Raw genomic sequence first — 23,096 nt, 5'->3', positions numbered from 1 at the left:
ACTATTGGCTGTTACCAGTACAGTTTTACCAGGATAAAGACCGTTGCCAAGGCTTTGCTTTCCATCACAATCATTATTCTTTAACACAAGCACAGCGATGCAGAGACTAAATCTTAAACGATGAGTCAACAGAGCTGTATACAAAGCATCCAGCATCCTCCTCTCTGATGTTGTGCTACAGGTGACCTGAACGCCTCCCACCATCAGTCCCTGATCTCTTACAACTGTCTCATCTGTCTCCCACTCTACCCTGCTCCTATACAGCAGCCAGCTTCAGAGACAGCAGGTTTTAGATGGGACGGTGACGAATAAAGGCTGGCTTCAAAACCTGTTAGCTGTTTGCATTTCTGTTGGTGTCATAGTACTTTAAAAGACATTTCTACCATTTTTAACCAATTTAAGAATCTATCCCATTCAATTTCCAAATGGTTTAACTAGGGTTTGGTACCTTTCACATTTGAAATGATACGGTACCAATGCCTGGTACCTGGCAATAAGTATGGGTACTCTATGGTACCAACTTTTGGTACTTTTCAGAATCAGAATACTTTACTGATCCCCGAGGGAAAATTTCATTTCAGTCACATCCCTTCCAAGACATATAAGAAAACAAACTTAGACATGTGAAAACAAAGAGGAGTGGCATTAACCCAGGAGACACCAGCTGCCCAGTGCCCCTTTGCAAAAGGTATGTGTGTTTATGAGGTAAAATATATTAATTTGTTAAATAAAAAAAATTGTAATTTTTTTTTAATTGAACATATTTATTCTTCAATATATTATCTTGCAATGCTGTGTTCATGTCCAGTATGGGAAATCTCCTACTCTTCCACTCCTTTACAGTCACAAGGATGCATCTAGGTACCAAAATATGGTACCTTTTTGGTTTTATATGAATTGGTCCCTGGTACTTTTGACAGAATTTGGTCGGTACCAATAAAAGTATCTAATTCAGTACCCATCCCTAGGTTTAACCACAAAAACAAGTCAAGTATGACATAATTCACCTTCCTAGAAGTTGTGTAAGTGTACACATAAAATTAGTTATTTGCTTTGACATATCAGCTCACAGTAAAGTTTAAATTTTTCATTTTTGAACTCGATAGCATTGGTTTTGTTGTACTGAGCATGTCAGTATGCCGTAGACGTCAATGTTTTCTCTCTATTTTTAGGTCAGCTTGTTTAAAAACATCTTAAATTCATCATAAAGAAAAGAGAAGGCTGTTATAATTTAAAAGAATCTGAAATGTGAAAGAAAAATAAGATTCAGAACCAAGTTAAAGGAACAGTATGTTACAGTAAGAGGAATAGTCTTATGGAATAATCTGGAAAAATACACCAAATTATCAAAAATATTGCACTATTCCTTTGAAAATATTATTAAAAGTTAGATAAAATAAAGAGATAAGTGTTGGGATAAAAGTTACTTTTTGTGGAAATTAGGGGAAGTCTGCACAGAGATCTTTTATGGATATTTATTATTATATTTTTTTAAATAATTATTACTATTTTTTTTTTTTTGAGGGAGGGGGGTAAGAAAAAGAGTAATATGGTTTGTTGATCTGCAGCTCTTTAATTTTGCACTAGATGATTTGGGGCAGACATAACGAGAACCTTTCTACTGTCTGCTTCCCTTTTCATTCATATGTTTAATTTCTATTATTTTTATTTAAATGTTTTATATTTTGACAGAATTAAATAAAGACAAATCAAATCAAATTTTTTACAGTGTAGTAGACTGATAAAATCACATTCACGTTAACCTTTTTTTTTTCTTTGCACAGATTCTCATTTATTTATCTTTCACCCAGGTGCAGTTGGCAGTCATTTTGGTTTGGCTTTTAAAAACTTTTAATAAGAGGTGTCCAAACCTTCCTGAAAGAGGACCATACCAACTTCTATTTATAAAGCACTTTTAAAACAACCAAAGCTGTAAACAAAGTGCTGTGCAGGTAGGTAAATACAAAAGATAAAAATAGACAGACATAAAAGAAAACATAAAAAAAAATTAGGTTAAAAGCCAATGAATAAAATGACTTTTAATATATGTTTTAAAAGTTTTGATTCTGTGACACTGACCAAGTTTGAGTGTCTCTGACATATTTATGAACACATGAATACTCTATGTTTTATATTTCTTTTAGCAATTTTTGTAAAAACACAAACAAAACATTAGTTTCTAAGTGATTCTCAAACATCGTTGTCTCTCTGCCCTAGATGATCAGAGGTCAGGTCTGCAGAAACATCAACAAACTGCTGCTGACCAAGGAACATGTTCTCCATTAGGGGGCGATATGGAGGAAATATGTCATGATGTTTTTTATGGCAGGATCAGTATCCAGATTTGATCAGGATTGCTTTTTATATTCTGACTATTTGGACCCAGAAACAACATTTTTGGCCCCAATGTTTCCTTGTCCTGAATTCTGAACTACTTTTCTGCACCATTTCATAACTTAAATCTCATCTTTTCCTTGAACTCCCACATTTTCACATCTTGATAATTTTATTCATTTAAAGACATCAGCTTTAAGAGGGGAGTTTCTGTTGATGTACAAAGCTTAAGCTTTGGATAAGAGGCCTACACAGAGTCCAAATGTAGTTAAGTGAGATGATTTGTTTTATTGCAATAAGTCAGTTTTCAACCTTAGTCACAACAAACACAGCTCCCTTCATATTTCTTTTCGTTTTTAATGTTAATTCAGTGTTTCACGCCTTTTAACTTGTTCAGGGATGTCTAAATAATCTCAAGCTACCAAGAAAATTTTCTAAATTCAGACAAAAAACCCACAACGTGATGGCATGCATGCTTTAAACTGGGAGCTGTCTCTTTTAACATTGTACAAATCTATTAAATAGTTTATTAAATGACAACACGAGAGCTGCTCCTTCTTTAGTAAACAGTCTTTAAACAAAAAAAAAGAGAAAAGTCTCTTAATTAATTTTCTGGCAACTGTTTTCCTAAAAGAAAGCCTTATGAAAGGGAGCGGGGACATTAAAAACAACACATTAATTTGACATTCCTCCCTTTGTGTCAGGCTAAAAGCAAACAATAACTGTGCAGCAGCTTTGTCTTCAAATTGCAGCCTTTCCACGCTCACACACTCCTGAGCGCGGCTGTGTAGGTGGGCGCCTACCAAGCGTCTGCGTTTGTTCTCTTTTCTACCTTGACTGAGGTTTATAACAGGGTGACAGATTCCATTTTTATGACAATGAGCTCCGAGCTCTCCGAGCCACCAAGGGTGAAGAGAAACGAAAGAGACAAAACACCTCTATTTTGCTGCTGCAACTTCCAATGGCCACTGCCAGCTATTGTTATTTCCCCTGAGCGTGTGCTGATGGTCTCTCTTGTTGCGCTTTGTTGTGCTGTTTTAACTTGTTTCCCTCCATTTGAAAACATCTGGTGTGGTGGGAGCACGCAAATGGAAGAAGGGGGAAAAAAAAAAAAGAAGAAGAAGAAGAAGGCGAAAAATCCGGGAAAGGAAAATATGAGATAGCAGTCGGAGCTCTGTAGCAAAAACAAACAAACAAACCACAGGTGCATTTAATGGCTGTGGTGGACGACTTGCAGCAGAGAGAAAGCCGTGTCTATTACAAGTGTTCCTCGCGTGAGATGAGATGTGAATAAACAAGAAACATATAAAGAAGAGTCTTCCTCAGATGGGGTGGGAGTCATGACCCATAAAAAGTCGTTTCTATAGGTGGAAGGGAGGCAGACAGAGACAGACCACAGAGCTGAGATTGGGCTGCAAGGAGAGAGGAAGGGCAGGCGTGTGGAATACAAATGGCCGCCGGCAGCCGCGGCCCCCTGTGCTATCTGCTGGTAATGACTGCACAACTCTCAGCAGCTCTAATGAAAATGACTTCCAATTCCCGGCTCACTGTATTGATTGTGTTTTCATCTTTATAAAATGAATACGGGTAGTGAGCTTGTCTCTGTGCCAAGTATGAAAACTGCAGGGGGGGCAGTGGGGAGGGGGAGTGTGAAGTGCAGAGTTAGTGTGTGTGTGTTCCTTTACGTCAAACTTTATTAAGACACACACAGATTTAAACTTTTAGAAAAAGAACATTTTTATGTCCTGCATTGGTTTAGCTTCGCAAACCCATAACACAACCATAATCTGTGGAGCTGAGCAGAGGAATGAGCCATGAGTTTAAGATCTGTACAGCCAGTCGAGGTAAAAACACAAAGTCGAACAGAATGTGACACAAGGTCCGCAAATTTCATCACACTTAGGTAATAATTAGACACAAAAAAAAAAATTATTTAAAATTACCTCCGAAATTTCTAGGGCTGCAACTAATGATTATTTTTTATGTTGATTAATCTATTGGTTATTTTTTCGATTAATCGATTAATCACGATTATTTTGTGTTTCAATATTTAAAATGTGCAGACCTTTGAAATTCAACCTGTGTGTTGCATTTTCACTGCATTTACTCAGAGTTAGGTTCTCACCTCTGATTGGTCAGCCCTGTGTCATGTTTGTCTTTATTGGTACAATACAAATAAATAAATAAATAAATAAATAAATAAAAAATAAATATCAAAATGAATGAAGCAGGTAACAAGAAAATAAAGTTGTTGTTCGCAGTGTTGGTTGGCAAGACCGCTTGTTAGTGACTTTGGGCTTGTTTTCTAATGTTTATTTGCTTATTGGGGTTTGCTTTGCTCTCTGTATGATCCCGCCGGACTCTCTCTCAGCTCTCCATGAAAACGTGTTGTGTTAAGTTTTGTTTCTCTACATGCGCTACTTCCACTTTGCTCATGCGCACTCCGCCCTCCTCCTCCCCGCTGAGTGTTACCGCTGCAGTGTGAGCTTAAGAGTGAGAGCTCCATCAGATAAATGTCCTCTCTTTTAAAAAGTTAGGGGAGTTTTGACTCAGATCCTGGAAAATTGTCGGACAGCGAAGAAGACTCTCTAAATCACGTTATGAGACACCAAACAGCACGGGCTGTCGGGCTGTCCAAGCCGGAGATGCAGAGCCTCCGTCAGCGTGCATCGCCTACGAGGCACAGAGATTTTCCCAATTAATATTCCTCATGTATGAACTGAGTGATCTTTTCCCATAACAGTATCTATTGACATGGTGCCTCATGCAGTGAATTGAAGTTACAGATGAGCATTACCCCCTGGTATCTGATTTCACTTTGTAACAACAACAATAAAAACAATAATACGACTTGTCAACTATTAAAAATTACTTGGATTAATTTTTTGGAGTCGACAAGTCGATTATGTCAACCAATTGTTGCAGCCCTAGAAATTTCATGAGAATTTGGTGAAAATTAGCTCATAACCTTTGTCCAGATTGTGTTTTGCAGTGCGCCTGTACTCACAGTGTCTATCACCATCAGGTAAGTCTGATTTCCAACCCCACTCTGGGTGAATATTACATCTGAAGCCTTCAGTTGTATCATGTCAAACATTATCAGCCTAATCATAAAGTTTATCATTCTGCATGTGATCTCAATTATGCAGATCAACAAACTGGGTACTAAAGTCTGATGGTATATTTTTAAATCAACTGTTTCCAATCTGGGTTTTAAGTTGGCCACTGCTTTTAAACTAGACAGCCAAATTAAAACTGTTGTTAAGTTTTGTTTTTATCACTTAAGGCGGTTGGCAAAGGTCAAATCTTTTATGTCCGAACTGTCTGGTCCAAACTGCCGCTGTACAACTTTAAACTGGTACACGCAAAAGAGAGCACATCGGCCCGGTACCGGCTTCACTTCTCTGGCTGCCTGTGACTTTTAGAGTTGATTTTAAAAATTCTTATGTTTGTTTTTGAATGTTTAAATGGTCTTGCCCCGCCTTACCTCTCTGAGCTTCTTCAGCCCTACTCGCCCTCTCGGTCCCTCAGGTCAGCGGACCAGCTGCTCCAGCAGGTACCGAGGCCCAGGAAGAAGCTCAGAGGGGACGGAGTCTTATTTAATGTTGCTTCTCGATTGTGGAACAGTTATCCCCTGAACATTAAAGAGGCCCATTCACTGTACACTTTTAAAAAATCGTCTTAAAACCCTTTTTTATTCTTTGGCTTTTGACCTTGGCAAGCTTAGTTTCTTTGCCCAGTCTTATTCCCTTTTATTTTCTTTTATTCCCTTTTATCCGTTTTTATTTGCTCTTAGTTGTTTTTACTGTGTATTCTTTTATCTGTCTGTTTTTTCTTATCTGTTTTTATAATTTTATTTTGAACTACCTGTACAGCACTTTGTTTACAGCTGTGGTTGTTTTTAAAAGTGCTCTATAAATAAAGCTGGTATGGTATGGTATGGTAAAGAACTCGGTGAAATTAAATAACAAATAGCTAAGTGTCAACTGCTTATTGGAAAATTGAATCATTAACTGAACATTTCAATGGTAAATATCAGAGGAAACAATAAAGCTAACTTCTGTTTTCAAGAACTAAGCAGCTATTTATCACCTGCTTCTTTTAAATACTTCTAAAAACATTCAAATAAATTATTTGCTAATCGTCACCTTCTTACCTTGGTATTTGGAGCAAATTTCAAAGAAACTGGAAAAAACAGGTACCTACCAATTGCGACTTCCTTCCAACAATAAATTTGGACATTATTTTTCAAAGAAATAAGAAAAAACTTTGTCTAATTATTACCTAAGTTTGATGAAATTTGTGGACCTCTAAAGTAAAGTGTTACCGTGTCACCAAAAAAGAAAAACTAAGAAAATGAGTGAAGTATTACAGTGATTACGTGATCTTACAAAAACATTCACTCAGACTTCTACAAAACCAAGGTTTCAACTGTCTGAGTCACTCTGTCTCATAATTTCACTCAACTCTACTTGACTGGAGAACTTTGACAATCAAACTTTCAGGCCTTTCAGGCTCGGCAAAGACTCTGAATACCTTCATTCATGCTGTTTTTAAAACTTTCATTCATAAACTTTACAACAGATTCCAACAACAGCCAAAGGTGTTAAGACCAAAGAGGCCTCACACTGTCCGTCTTCACCCTCAGAAGGAGCCGTTCTCCTCCATCCATAGGCTCATAGTAATGTAGAAACTAACTTTTCATTAACTATTAAAAAGTCAAACAGATTCTTTTTGTTTCTGACTACTTTGCTTTGAAAAAAGTTTATTTTGGCAGCTTGATGCTGTTGGAGGGTTTTTGAATCTGTCAATGAATAATGTGATACCCGTCTCCTTCATGAAACTGGGCTGGCATTGAAATCTGCTGCAAACTCTTAAAAGTGAAAACCGGTTTCATTGGACTTCCACAGCTGAGCCTTTACACATGTTTTTAGTGCTGGGTTTAAAGTGGAAAAATAAGCTCCAGTGCTGTGCAGCTGATATCAGTAAATTATTGGTGTTTTATTTAAACTTTCTACAGTCGATACAAAAAAAAGATTTTGATTTTCACAATTGAAATTTATTCATAATATTAACAAATAAACACCATCTTTATATGCAGAATGAACCTCTGCCATAATGAGTAGTAATCAGAGACCTGTGTGACTTCAGCCAGCTCTGCCTGGCTCCATGTCCTCAGGCCAACATCACTCTCGTTTTATCAACTCCTCAGAAAGAATAGTAGCAATCACTAAATGATGCCATTGACTTCCTGCCCAGAGTGGCTCCAAATCTCTAGCCAGACTCTTCTCCTCTGTTCTCAAATGTAGGCATGAATTACCACTCTATACGATCCACAGAGTCCCTTTCTACTTTAAGCGATGTCTGAAAACTCATCTGTTCAGGGAACACTTAAAGCCTTAATCTGAGCCTTCTCCTCTTTGTCCTCAGGGGAGAATGAGCCAGAAGGTCTCAGACCCAGATCTTAATGAATATTTATCACTGATTATTCAATGTTGTTGAAGGTTGAAGTATATTGTTGCAGCGATTGATTGTGGTCAGTTATGGCTACATTATTCTACATGAGCAACAACAACAAAAACACTTTTTCTTGCACTTGCCAAATAACTCGTTGCACTCCTGTCGCACCAATTAAGGTTTTCCCTTCTATCTAAATTCTTGCTTGTGTTGTACATCCCTTTGGACAAAAGCGTCTGCTAAATGACAGCATTCCCTGAGACTGTGACACCTGTTATGTCCCAGTCTCCAAAAGTCTTCAAAATGCCAAAAGAAGTCAATTTGTCCCTAGTTGCTATATATTAAGTTGATGCTACTTTCCAGTGAAAACAGACGAGTGTGCCAAGTTGTGTCCTAAAACTGCACCAAAGTCATGACACGATGAATCACCAAGACAAGCTTCTCTATGAAGAGAACAAGGAGGGGGAGTTGAATTAAGACCCATTTATGCTCAGTATTACATACAGATCTGGATTTGGACCAAGTCTCCGTCCATGCTCTGCGTTCTTTTTGTCCATAATTCTGTACCTTTCCTGCTTACACATACGGATCAAACAGAGCAGTACCACTGGAAACTGTGGGGGCAGTGTTGCTGTTACTACCTGATACGTAGCTTTAGTAAGACACAAAGAATAAATAACAACGTCAGAACTTTTCCTGATGTATTTAAAAACCTCACCGACCACAGCCTTGTACAATGCTGCCTCTTTTTTTGTCTTTAATTGCAAGCGGTACATTAGCAAGACCTCCTCCACAGTTGCCAACAGCAACACCAATGCCAACGTAATGGACGCATGTATACGTGAGCAGTGATGGTAACACTTGAAAAGGACGGTTACAGGGAGGGATTTTTTTTTTGTATTCATTTTTTTATTTTTCAAACTTTATTTAACCAGGAAGTCTCATTGAGATAAAAAAAAAATCTCTTTTACCAGAGAGACTTGGCCAAAATTAGCAGCCGTACAGAGTCACGGTACATATAAAATGACACAACACAATTAACTAGTTTAAAACAAAACAGAGCAGCAAGTTAGAGGATCGTAGCTGGTACCCAGTGGAGCTGCTCTACAGAAAGGAACAGAGGCAAGATGGAAGTTTTCTAAATGAGTCTTCACACCAAAATTGAATGAGATACACCGTATTAGGCAGTGAAACTTAGAAGCATTGCTTACTGGGTTGACCACCTCTCTAAAAACCCTGTTTAGGTGCCAAAAGAAACCCAATCATTGGGTTAAATTAGCACTTCAGTCTGGTTGTACGGGTTAGGGTATAAGTATGCTTTCTCGAACGTTTCGTAATTTTCTGTTACTTTTTTACTATTGTAAAGATGTTAAAGGACATTCAGTGAGCTTTTTCTCTACTTCCTCCATTTCCAGGAAAAACTGTTTCACAGAGAACTTTCTTTCAGACCTCCAGCAAAGCCACACCTGCAACTCATCCACATCACTGACTGATGCAATATTCATAACTCCATCTCCATCAAATGATTATTTTGTTCTGTTCATATTTGAACTACATTGTCAACAATCTATTATGATTAATTCCGGCAGCACCGACTGTATTGATGTTTGGATAGTTCAGCAGGTCTGTTGCCGGAAGCTTTCGCTCCCGGAGTCACCCCCGAGTGCCCTATTTGCTTCATTTGCACTCCATTACATCTTGTATTACAAAGACCTGTCATCTAAACATGACAACTATTTGGTTCACAGATTAGACATGTTGGATTTTACTCTAATGAGTTCCAAACACAAGCAGCCGGGTGCTATCGCCAGACATTTCAAACAACTGATGAAGACGCTCTGATAAAGGTCACAGTGAGTTCATTTTGACACCGCAGCGTGATGACTTGAGGAGTGTTCCCTGTGCTTAGCTCGGTGTTCCAAAACAATCTTTTAACTTTAATTACTGAGTTGAGTTTCACTGTGCACATCCGGTACCTCGAGTCCGTCAATGTACTCTCTCCTTGGCACAAAATCTCCCAAGATACCTTCAGAAAATTAGCACCCATCACCCAAAAACACCCTGCCTATTCAGCTGTCTTCCTGTTGGATATTAAGACCCGCTCTGCTCACTATCATTAATGCTCCTTTCTGCTCCATCCTCCACTCTGAAAGGAGTACTAATTAAGTACCTGCTCAAAATACCACAGTTATTCCGATGTGTTTCATAATTACAGGCCAGTTTCACATCGCTCCTTTGAAAGACCTGAAGAAAGAAAAGCCGCTGTTCAATTAAGTGATTATGTATCCAGCGGAGGTCTATTAGAGTGATCCAGCCACAAGTCTTATTGTGACATCAAGACTGGCTATGTCCTAAGGACAAGTGCTCACACCCAGACCTCCTGTTTCTCCATCAGATCAACGCTTAGAGTGCAGACACTGGCCCCAAAGCAGAATCTCTGTCCCTTTTTTCAGGTGAGGAATGAGGACAGAAAGATTGAAGACACACTAAAAGCCAAGTCCCATGCATGTAGATTATGAGCATGGCTCTTAAACATAATATTGTTCCTAGGTAGATACCAGGATCATGACTTATACAGCCAAAACAAGCTGCAACATATAAACTGTGAAAAAAGAAGAGGACCGAAGATTGATCCCTGGGGGACTCCAGAGCCCTAGAAAACGGTTATGTTGTCTCTTTAACGTCTATAGCTCAAATAAAACTCTTAATCTATAGCATCCACAATGTTGATTTTAACTGACAGGATCTCGAGGGTGGAAACTGACCCCCATATCACAAGGAACTGAAATGGGTGGTCAACATTTAGTTTTTCTCTGCTGAAAACTATTTCTGTGATTAATTTTGTAGTGATGGTGGACACTGGAGCCTAGCTGTCAGACAGAAAAAGGACACGAGCTAAAGAGCACGAGCTAAAGGCTAAAAGGGCTAAACTTTTCATGCTAATGTTGATTCCAACCCACAGTCAGTAGTTATTCTGCAGTGGTCTGTTCAAACTTGAGAGTCTTTCAATAAAATGAAGAGTGAGGTTACGTTAGCTCTGATTGGTAGATGACTGGCAGGACATAACCAGGATTTACTAATGTTACACATTACAGACATGTCTCACAGCACCGGGCTGTCAGTAGCGCTACATATAGTATATAGTATATAGCGCTACTGACGTACAGTACAAACTTACATTTGCTTGTTGTCACGTTTAAAACAACGGTGCTACGTAACTGTACTGAAAATTACCTTACTTTGCCTGCATCTGGTAAAAAGTTGTTTCAAAACAAACACACGTCTGGTTAAAAGTCACATCTTCACAACAGTGTGAGGAGACTCCAGGCCAGAAGGTGGCACTGCACTCCGATTAAAACAGATCCTCCTCATAGCATCTTTAAAACTGCAACAGGTTTGTTCCTCCTTTACATTCAGTCCCTTTAAACTGGTTTAATTTATAATTCTTGGACTGTTTTGACATCGATCTGTCATGTTTTCAGTATTACCAGCCTGAAATAAATAAATAAACAAATGTAGACTTGTAGTTTGTTGCTATATAAAGACATGGAGGATATTTTTGCCTGCAGTGTCTGTGCAGTCTTACTCAGTGAAACAAGTGAAGAATACCACATACTGAACACTCAAGGGGCCTCCGATATGAAGCTGCAGAAAGTCTCAGAGCAGCTGGGTGTTACTTATTCATGTTCCTTAATACAGAAATACTGAATAAATAAACAAACGGAAAAGACAAACGGATGATGTCCTGCAGTTTTCAGGGACTAATCCAGCTCTGAGATAGTAAAGAAAAACTTCTTCCGACAAAGATTTCACAACTTGTAGATATTAATAGAACATGGTATTTCTCTAACTTTTTTTTCTGGGACTACTTTTCCTGATTCTTTTAACCAGAGTTTTAGCTGTGTTGTTTGGTTCCATTCTTTTTTGTGTAATGTACATTCACTGTTTTTTTTACGGTGGGTATTTAAAAGTAAAAGACACTAAAATTAAAACAACAAGAGCCACTGCTGTTGGTGAATATGTTTGTGAAGCTAATGCAGGTTTTTATAGTCTTATATTTGCAAATATCTCAAAGGCAGCAGCAGGTGGTTAAAGAGTTCAACGTCTAAATGCTAAAACTGTAGGTTGAATTTACTCATGTGCATAATTTATGTATCTAAACAGTATTTTCTGCATGCATTTCTTCCTATAGTATTGACTGAATGTGATTCAGCACAAAGCAAAGCTGATGAAGGATATTGGTGTTTGTGTGTTTGTTCATGGGTCTTACTGGGGTTTGCCTTTGGCCTGACACGTCAGCTCCAGGTTCTCCCCTTCCCTGGTCAGACCCTGAGGAAATTCAACCACGATCTTCACCTCTGGTTTGTCTGAAAGGAGAAAAAGAGACAAGGAATCAAAGTTGGAAGTGCATTATTCATCTTCACCTTATGTTCAATTCCTACGGAGAAGAAGAAGAAGCAGACGCAGACGTAGTGCTGGGTGCAGACATGATGCTTGGGCTAAATAAGAACAGACAAACACAGCATGACTTTTCTGGAGCAGAACATCACTCATAAAATGTGTCACATGTGTCAGTTTCAAAGTTGGCTGTGAAAGTGAGAAAAAAAATCACACTCACTTCAGAATATGTTTAAATGTGTATGTGATGATTTATTCTCTGAGGTGCAGCAGTTTGCAGAAAGAAAGACGTCAAGTTCCAGAAGACTGACAAGTAGTAACAGTAGTTAGAAAAAAAAAATCTGTGGTTTCAAAATGTTATATCTTTATAAAAACTCTGTTCTTATACAACTAATCATAATGATCAAGAAAAAAGATTTTAAAGCAAAAAAAAACAAAAAAAAAACATATAAGAGCATAGTTTTTAATGGTATGTTTGGGGCTAAAGATGTCCCAGACAGTTCAGTTGACAAGTCAAGTTTTAGCAACAACCTCCAAGCTAAGCATGAAAGGTGCAGGGAGTCAGGCAAACACTATTTTAGAATGTAGAAAATACAAAGAAGGGTGCAGGAAGTCAACAGTGCTCACTTTATAAATGTGAGGCAACTCCAAGCCAGGCAACTTTAAGGAAGACGAGGCCAAGAGATCTGCTCAGATTGTTTGTAATCCTGTACTTCAAAGAGTTTCTCAACATGCCATTAGTCTGCAGGATTTTCAAAAAAATAAAATGTCAACTTTTACAGGAATAATCCTGCTTAATCATCACTTTGGGCCTCTATACATGTGTGTCAGTGTCTGTGCCTGTCTCGATCCTCCTCCTCTGGCTGTATGTTGATGTTTTGGTAGTGTCAAGATGTTTAGGGGCAGAAAATAGGTATGGTTACCTCAGCCAATCACAGCATTCCCAGTGTAGAAGTGACTTTGTGTGTTGATAAGCGAGTGGAAGAAGCTAATCAGAGCAGCTACGATAGTGGACATAGCACAGAGAAAAAAAAACTAGTGGTGGGACTTGATTAAAAAAATTAATCGAATTAATTATGCCATTTGTAATTAATTAATCGTGATTAATCGCATTTTAATCACATCAATATTCAACATCAGACGCAACACTTTTCAAGCTAAACAGATTTTGGTAGAAGACTAAATCATTGAATATTCTCATACACAAGTTTAAACCACAAAATCCTGTTTATTTTGGTTAGATGATGTTTTTTTGTGGACACTACTCTTAAGTACATTCATCAGCCATAATGTGGTAAATAGTGCTGTCAGGAGATTAAAAAATAATCAAAATTATGTACAGGATTTGTTATTAATTGATCTAATTAATCACATTTTAATCTTATATCTGCTTAAGGTCCCCACATAAAGAATTTGAACTAAGACTAAGACAGGGGCACGGCTCTCCAGTCTCTCCCATGTAGAAACATGATGCTATAGGTTGTTGCTGAGCTCGTGAGTGTGTTCATGTAGTCATGGTCGGAGGCTGGAGGTGTGTGCTGCTGCTGGCACTGATCCAAGGAGGAGGAGCCCATTTTTAATTTGCATTACTGACAAATAACAGAAATTCCTGCAGACTGTACCTTTAAGTATGGAAATAACTTGTAAAATCCAACAAATCATTGCAACTGGAAATATTCATCATTTAAAAGCCTTTCTTAGAGAACAAATGTTTTACTAACTACTAACTGACTATGTATAGAAACCAAGTGGTATCCTAAAAGAATGTGAGACAACACAGAAGTCTTAAAATCTGGTTGAGACAAACACACCAAGCCAAAAACAAAAGCCCATCCCATTTCCGTGTTGGTCGTTTTGCTTCAAAACTCTTCAGAACTCTTCAGAAACAGATGGGTGATATCAGGGAAACAATGTCTACTCATCATCTAGTCTATGACAGAAACATATTGACAGACACTTTTGAAAAAACAAACAAAGAAAAAATGCTTAAGCAGACCAAAAGCTTGATCATTTCTAACCCTAAATATTTTACTGTGAACTTTGTTTCTCATCATTCCTTAATGCTGCCTGACATGTTTATTTACCTAAAAACTATGTATGGACATTTGCTGTTATTCAACAGATGGAAAAATATGCTTAACAGCAGTCAAAAAGGGTAATTCTATTTGCTGCCTTTGCTGTATAACAGATTTACTCCAGTGTTGAGCTCTGTGCTCCACTCATTTCAGAAATGACATTTTCTAACGAGCTATTTATTTTCCAGCGCTGCTTTCACAGATTTAATCAATTAGAACATACAGGAAGCTGATCTTCATGATGACTTAAATGCTCCCTAAGTATTAAGGCAGAAGCAGAACAGAATGTACACATTAGTTATAATGATCTTCCCCTGACATCACTGAACAAATATAGGAGAGAAAGAGCCAGGCGGAGAAAGGTCAACGCGCTGATACATAACTTTATTTTTAAAACTATGAAGCTACTCACTGAACGAACCTTGTACGGATCGTTTTCTTTCCATCTGCCTGAAATTACTCCCTCCACCTCGACCTGATCTCGATCTGCTCTTCCGTTGAATAAGTTCATTCTTCAGCAGTGTTGGGTCCACCTTGGGCTTTTTATTGATTGAATTTTAAATCAGCTGAACACCAAAACACAAACCAAAGCTTTTGGAAATGATCAGCAGCTTACACAGCCTGCACACGAGTAGCCTCGAGAACATCTGGAGACGTAACCTGATGAATACGCCACAGATGCACAGCTGAAGAGCCGAGGCCGCTGGACAGAAATGGGATTGTGTTATTTTGACAAACTAGCGGGGGGCTTTGACGGTCGCTGAAACTGTGGGGTTCATACTTTTTCCTGTTCTGTTTATCATCGCTGGTTTCATCAAAACACTCTCTCGTCTGGGTATGAGGGGCGATACTTTGCTCTGAACAGAAAGTTAATGTTTTATTCAATGTGTCATCTGTGTGACACGATGTGTTTCAATGTAGTGAAGCTGAGGCTACAACAAGAGGAAAAAAAATAACACTGAAGTCCTTCACTGGCTTACAACCTGCTTAAAAATTACCTATGGGTAAATGAAGTGTGTTTATTCACCAGAAAAAGGTCTCAAGAAATACACGAATGAAGAGTTAGCAATGAAACATCAACAAACTACAGCACATCAGGATTTAACCAACCTTGGTTTGGGTTATTAAAGCTGAACAGTCTCAGGTAAATACATAAATCATCTTCTCAGATATCATTAGAGCAGTTTTCAAAAATATTATGCCCAAAGTTTGATAAAATGTTGGGAAAACTTGTCAGACTATCATTAACCCAACGTACAGCTTGCACAAGCAGCTGAACTTGCCTTCAACAAATTTAGATATGTACAATTCTTCTTCAGGATGTTGCAGCATAGCCCAAGAAGCTCCGCCTCTAACAAAGCAAAGAGTCTGTAATGGCTTGGAGTTTTGGGTTGGAACCTAGGAGGACCCATAATGTCCCGGATCACCCCGTCGCGGACACCAAACTGGTTTTGTCTTTAGTGATATTTTTACTACTTGTCTCCTGTGTTTGTCTGGAGATCCTACATGTCACCATGGCCAAATTGTTTACATGTGAAATCAGCAGTTAGCAGCCTGTAGCATGTCAATGCTAACTGGTGCAAGGCCAGATGTTTCCCAAAAGGTGAGGAGAAGGAGGTGAGGACAACGTGCTGGTTCTCAGGTGTGAGCTAAGAAGTGACGACATGGACCTGTCCTTCCATCCATCGTTATTGGGAACGTAAGATCTATCTCTAATAAGATGGACGAGCTAGCTGTGCTAACCCAGCAACAGAGGAAATACCAGAGGGCAGAGTAGCATCATGCTATTCACAGACATGGCTAACAGAGCTAACAGCAGACACCAACGCCACATTTGAGGAGCTTCACCTGCTGTGAGCAGACAGGATCCAGGAGACAGAGACTGAACAGACTGCTGAAGAAGCTCAGTCCTGGACCCTGTGGAGGTGGAGGCTGGCTGAACTGGACAATGATGGACAAGCTGTCATCATCTATTTTCTTATGGAGCTTTTTGCACTTTCTATACACTTTCGTACTTGTGTTTCTTGGTTGCTGCTGTGACTCCTCCTGAGTTAGATTTTTTTTCTTTTATATTCTATTCTATTCTATGCTAACCTGACCAAATTGTACTGATCCAAACCGGACTGCTTGGTGGAAACAGGGCAACTGGCAAGGAGATCACAGGAGCTCCTTGGGGCAGAACGGACACTAATTTCTCGCATCCTGGACAAATGTGTCACACTTGCTTTTGAAGTTGTAAAAACTTCGGGACAGAGTGCGATTACTCCACCAAGAGATTCAGGGTTTGAGTCCTGGAGACCAGGGACGAAGCCAGGATTTTGGTGTGGGCAAAAACAATTTTGGGTGGGCCTTAAATGACAAAAGTTACTAGATAACTTTTACTACTTTTACGCCTCATCTTTCCTTTATTATAGGCTGTGAAGGCAGCAACATTAATCACAAATAATTTAAGTAAATAAATAAAAAAAACAAGTCCTACTGGCATAACATGAAGCTGAAGGTTTCAAAACTAGGTTTACTTTTTTCTTTTACAACAGGCTAAAGATAGCTACACTCAGCTAATTTTATAAAGAAGGGAATCTTATAATAACAAAATGATAGTAAAGTAACAACATTTTACATAATTCCTTTAACACTATTTTTGTTTGTTTTAGTTGATTTTTTCTCCCAAGAAAAGTTTAGGGTGGGTTTCAGAAAGTAGGGTGGGCCTGGGACAGTTGAGCCCACCCATAACGCCGGCCCTGCTGGAAACCAGAAGTAAAAGTTTTGTTAGTCCATACTTTCCCAACCTGTGTCTTTAATGTTAGCCTTAGCATTTTACAATCTGGGATGCAAGTATGCAGAAGATACACAGCCCTAATGTTTCAACTTGTGAGCAAAGATAAGATAAGAAGAGTTTAGGTGTTAAAACATTTGTGAAGCCCTCAGTATATAAGCTCTATGCACATGAACGCCTTTAGCACATCGTGTCCCAACTTGTTTACTCCAAAGTGATTTGTTGCTGAAGTTTCCCTCCGTCTCACGCTGGAGATAAATACTTCTCAAGTTCAGCCTGATATGAGGCAGAATGCTGAGTCACAATGCTGTAATTACAGTTTTCCATTTGTGATGTAAATTATTCTGTTTTATGGCCTTAATGCACAGTTTGGTGCCTGCATTTTTAATCAGGCTGCAGAACAAAGGGCTCGACTCTGAGTTACGGTTTCAAAGCCGGGGGTGGAGTTTCACACTGCTGTCCGACCTTCTCGGCAACAAACAACACGTGTCTGGCCATCCATCTGTCTAAATCACACCCTGTCAGCGTCCGGCGCTCAGTCTGGGTGATGGACAGCAGATGGGCGCAAAGCCAGGTCTTCTGCTCAGTGGGCATGCACGGGTTAGACAGCAACTCTTTGGTTTTCTCTCCACTCCAGGCGATACATGGCATCCAGCAACTTTTCCTCACAACGTCATCTGACCTTGTCATCTCGGAGCAGTGAACATGAAGGACGCCAGGCATCTGTAGGTTGTTTTGATCGCCTCGAGTAGTTATGGAGGAGCTTTGTTGTCTGTGCTTGATGGAAAAACACACACACAGCAGAGCCAGACCCAGATCCTGCCTCTTCAGTGGAAATGAAATACTGTCAAGCGTATGCAAAAGGCCCGTTATCATTATGCTAACTGAATTATTTGCTTCATTGTGCGCCTCACCTCATAAGCACTCCGCTCGGCACTATACATCTCTCAGCAGCTAGCTGACCTTAAGGGAAAAAACAATGTGGCAGCCGAGCACAACAGCTTGCTTTGCTTATGCACACAAACATTACAGGCTTATTTAATTATGCCGTCCCCTGACAATGGCCTTTCTTTGCTCTTTCCTTCTGCACAATGCACTCCATTCCACTCACAAATTGCCCACACAGAGGGCGATTGAAATGTAAATCACTTTGTCTAGCTCAGTAATAACTACTCTGAACTTGTGTGTCTCAGTCATCTCGAAAGTGCAATTCATTTCAGGGGTTCTGTTGTTTTTCACTTACTTGAAGGGGGCCAACATGCGACCAGATTTCTGAACAGATTCATGGAAAAGCTCCCAAAACTTGGTGCTAATTACAGGAGGAATGAAGCAAACTCTGCAGGACTGGTCTTCAGTTTAGTCAGACTAAAAAAACAACAACTTTTGGCTTAATAAGATTTATGAACTTTGATAAAAGCAAGTATTTTTCTCTAGCTGTGCAGTCTCCCAACCTAAAAAAAGGAACCATAAACTACCCAAAGCGGACTGGATTTAACTCATGGGAGCATGATTTCTGCCCATTAAAAGTAAAAATAAAAAAAGGTGAACTTATGAGATGAAAAGTCAAAATTATGAGATTATTTTTTCATTTTACTATTTCATTTTTCACGCAAACATTTCACACTTTTCTTTGTTCGTTTCTACCTACTGCTTTTCAATGCAAGCTTTCACACCAGCCAAATTGTGGCTTTTATTTTTTCGGAGGTTTTGCTTGCAAGGAGTATACATCCCACCAATCAAAACGCTTGTTGTTGACATGTCACATAACAAAATATTCAATATGGCGGACCGCCTGATTGTGCACCCAGTTCTTTACAAGAAAAGACATAAAAACTACAAAGACTATGATTGTAAAGATGTTTGGAGGCATTTGCTCCTGATGTTCATAGACAGGCGCGTCTAAATTTGCCTCTGAGGTTTTTTGCAGTTTCATGCATCGTCGTTGGTGTTCAAGGGGCTTTTGAGTCAAAACTGGGAAATAAAAAAATCACAACTTTTTTTCTCTGGCTTTTGACACACAGTAATCCCTGATTCTATTTGTTTTATTTATTTATTAAATTATTTGATCGCTCTTTTGCTACCTTTTGATGGTGTATGAATTATGTTTTAATTTTTTATTTATTTTTGTATTTCAACTTTAAGGGTTTCTTTTGTCTCATGTAAGCCATGTATTTTATGTTATTTTATTTTATTATAATTATTTAATTTCCCTGTACAGTAATTGAGTCAACAGCGTCTCTTTTAAAAGTGCTTGACAAATAAAGTTGGATTGGATTGGAAAATCATGAGATAAAAAGTCAAAATTATGAGTCAAACTGAGATAACGTCAGAGTAAAGCTACTGCTTTGTATTTGGCAAGGTTTTCATCCTTTCTACTGTCTCATAATTTTGACTTCTTGTCTTTTTATTATGACTTTTCATCTCATAGTTTCAAAAGATTTTAACAGATTCTCCCTAGTTTTGTCTTAAATGTTAATTGTTAATCTGGTTAATGCGTAAGGAAAAAAAACAAAAACTAAGCAGATTAATTTAGCAATGTTAGGAATTAATCCAAATAAGCCTTAAGTTTAAGCATTTTGAAAGTTAAAAAAATCATAATTTCACACCTAAAAATTTTAACAATTTAAGTTTAACGATCTTAAACTTGTGTTTTTGTTTACAAAAAACTGAGTCTTTTTCTTTTTTTTTTAATCTTTAGAAATCCTGAGTTTAACATTCAATTAGATTTTTGCTTTGCTTTAACTAAAGGAATAATTTCAGGTTGATCAGATATCTATTCATTATTGATTCCTTTACAAACTTTTAACATTTTATCACATTTCTTTATTATGTAAAGTTAGGGATGGATACCTTTCACATTTGAAATGATACTGTACAGATTCCCGGTACCTGGCAACTGGTACCGGTACCAATTTTTGGTACTTTTGTGGGTGTACATGGAAAAGAATGTATAAATTTGTTGAAAAATAAAATGTAAATTGTTTTTAAATTAATATATTCATTCTCCAATAAACAACATTGCAATGCTGTGTTCATGTCCAGCATGTAAAATCCCCTACTCCTCCACTCCCTCACAGTCACAAAGATGCATTTAGGTACCCAAACATGGTACCTTTTGATTTTTGATTAATCGGTACCCGGTACTTTTGACAGAATTCAGTCGGTACCTACAAAAGTACCTTATTTGGTACCCATCCCTATGTAAAGTAGACAAACAACAAACAGAACAAAAACACCCAGGCCCTGCACACGCGGGCATGGCATCGCCATGACAACATCTATCATCTACCAGGTTTGTTAAAAGGTAAAGACTTTTACCAGCTGCCTCTTTGGTTTTTGTAGTGTTAAGTCGTCTACACAGCTCCACTTTTTAAGTTTTAAACCTTGTTAGGGAGCAGGCTGTGCTTCCTGAAAGGTGCAAGTTTCTCACCTGCTTTTTATTTGACTAAAACTTACTGAAGAAAAAAGTAAGTTATGAAAAAGCTACTTTTCCGGGTAATCTTTCATTTCTTTCTACTTTAGTTTAGCGAGGTTTAAAGGCTATAAGACACTTAAACCTCTCATTAAACTGTAATTTGACTTGACAAATAAGGCCAGTGTCTTTGATGGTTAATAACATTCATACCGGAGAAGCTAATGTTTCTACCAGTGTTAGCTGCTCTGTCTGCATCTCCCTTATTTTCATGTTTGAAGTGCAATAAGAGCTGAAAACACACCCACACAAATCAAACGTCTCTAATGACGGTTTTTAATATTCCAGCCACATGCTAATGCTCCCAGTCAGCATGCTCCGCGTGCAGCATTTATCTTTACGGCTGAGAGATCTGCAGACCCGCCATGCCTGTTTGTTGCCCATTACAGTATGCAGAGAGCATGACAGCGGCTCGCCTCTGCATGACGCGCTGTGACACGGAGAGCTGGGTGGTCCATGTGAGCTCCCTGTTATCAGAGGCCAACAAAATGCCATGCTGCCTCTGTAGATGAGCTGATCTCCTCTCCTCGCGCTCCCAGGGAAAGGTCAAACAGCTTCAGAGGAGTTATTCTTTTTAAACAGGAGGAGAGCACGCTGCACCGAATACCTCAACCCTATCGCTTTGCATCAATAAAGAGGTTTTAAACTCCACATTACAAAAGCCTCGTACTGGAAGACGTCTGCACATTTTGTTTCCTATGCGTTTGGGAACATTATCCCATACTTGCTACACTACCAACTTCAAATCTGCAGAAATCTTTTTTGGTGTCTCATGTTGGCTTTTTTGAAGCAGTTTGCAGTAAGGAGATGGACTGAACACAGTTTCCTTTCCTTCTTGGTTTGAAAGGTGTCTAACTCAGTCTGTTTTATAATTGGACACATCAAGCTCAGGTTTTAATGATGCATCTGTGGAACAAACAAACTAAGGTCTCAGTGTTGACAGACTTGATGATGTGTGTCGATGCTTTAGTGTCTTTTTATGCTTAACTGTGAGTAAAATGCAAGATTTGACTTGATATTTTAACAATAATAATAATAAAAATAATAATAATATTCCAATAAGAAAATAACCTTGACTGTAAGTACATGATCAATCACTTTGAGTAAACCAATCAGAGCTAAGTATTTCGAAAAGCCGCCACAAAGTAAGTGAACAAGATAATAAATCTTGACAACACTACTCTTACTTTGAGGAGGTGTTTTTAGTGTAAACACATATCTGATTTCTTTCAGCAGCACATTAAAGATACTGTGTGGAGGATCTGTTTTGATTGGACTGCATCGCCACCTTCTGGCCTGGAGTCAGTTAGTTAGTTTTAATTTTCTGGTCATTGCACAATCAAATACACTTATTTACATACATATACATATATCCAAACATATCTAAATATATATATATATATATATATATATATATACATGTAGATCTGCCTACACATACATGTATTCTCACAAATATACAAACATACACATGACCGTCTGCAGATCAATGTACCTGGTAGTGCTGACCGAAAGGGTTTAGGCTGAAGTTGAAACTTATAATTGCCTAACCCCTGTAGTATTTCAACAAAAACAATTCAAGATGGCGCAAACAATAAACTGTCTATTTAAGTCTTCAGTTTTAGACACCGCCGAAACACAGCTTTATAAAACAACTTATAACAGCAATCATAAGGTGATTAAAACAATAATAATTAAGAAGTGACAACATATCAATATGATTTTATTTATTATTTATCTATTCATTTATTTGTACTAGGTCTCCATTAGGAGGCTAATTAACTTTAATCGAGTGCTCTATAATTTTCAATAATTCTTGATTTGAGGCTTTTTTTAAATGCATTAATAGTTTTGGCGCCTTTAAGTTGTCCGTCTAAGTTGTTTCATAGATCAACCCCTCGAACAGAGATACATCTACTTTTCAAGTTAGTCCCACACACACTGTCGTAAATGACATCTCGCAAGACGTGTGTTTGTTTCAGAATCAAATAGAGATGGTAACATATTGACTTTCTTCAAGTCAACTTTTTACAGGATACAGCATGCTGAGGTAAGGGACTTATCAGCACAGTTACATAGCCAAACGGTTTAAAAGGTGACATCAAGCAAACGTTGTAGTAGTCTGCTATATGTAGTGCTACTAGCAGCCTGGTACTCCAACGCATCTGTAGGCCAACGTGACATCAACTAACACGGTCAGTTTGTAAGTAGTTCAGCAGCTGTTTATATTGAGCGCTATCGGCAGCCCAGTGCTCTAAGACGTTGGTCCTCAACCCCTGGGTCGTGGACTGGTACCGGTCCGTAGGCCAATTGGACCAAGGCCGTACATAAAAAATACTCAACTTACATAATTTTGGTTTGATTTATTATCTGATTCTGCTCAATGTTTTATTTTGAAAAATGACCAGATTCTGTCTGTCAAACCCGTCTATGACTCATTCTTGATGCCAAACCCCCCAAGTTAGCAAAATGGACAGAAAAACAAACATCTTTGGAAAGTTTTGTTAGGCAGGGTAAAAGAGCCAGTGAGGAGACAGAAGAAGAGCCGATCCGTGAAAATATTGTCTGACATTAAACTGGTCCG

At 38.4% G+C, this 23,096-nt stretch overlaps 1 protein-coding gene across 4 annotated transcripts in view; it reads right to left on the bottom strand.

The window, feature by feature from the left end:
- The window catches only part of cadm1a (cell adhesion molecule 1a), a 659,871-nt gene that overhangs the window by 83,935 nt on the left and 552,840 nt on the right, over positions 1 to 23,096 (bottom strand). For all 4 annotated transcript variants that reach the window (XM_074671829.1, XM_074671830.1, XM_074671831.1 and 1 more), the window contains exon 7: positions 12,062 to 12,158. In XM_074671829.1, the coding sequence (XP_074527930.1) occupies positions 12,062 to 12,158 (97 nt within the window). The remainder of the gene's footprint in view (positions 1 to 12,061; positions 12,159 to 23,096) is intronic.

Source organism: Halichoeres trimaculatus, unplaced genomic scaffold (genome assembly GCF_033239565.1).
Source record: "Halichoeres trimaculatus isolate MK-OKI-2021-1 unplaced genomic scaffold, fHalTri1.1 fHalTri1_scaffold_6, whole genome shotgun sequence".
Classification (NCBI taxonomy): Eukaryota; Metazoa; Chordata; class Actinopteri; order Labriformes; family Labridae; genus Halichoeres; species Halichoeres trimaculatus.
This window is presented reverse-complemented; position numbering and strand designations above follow the sequence as displayed.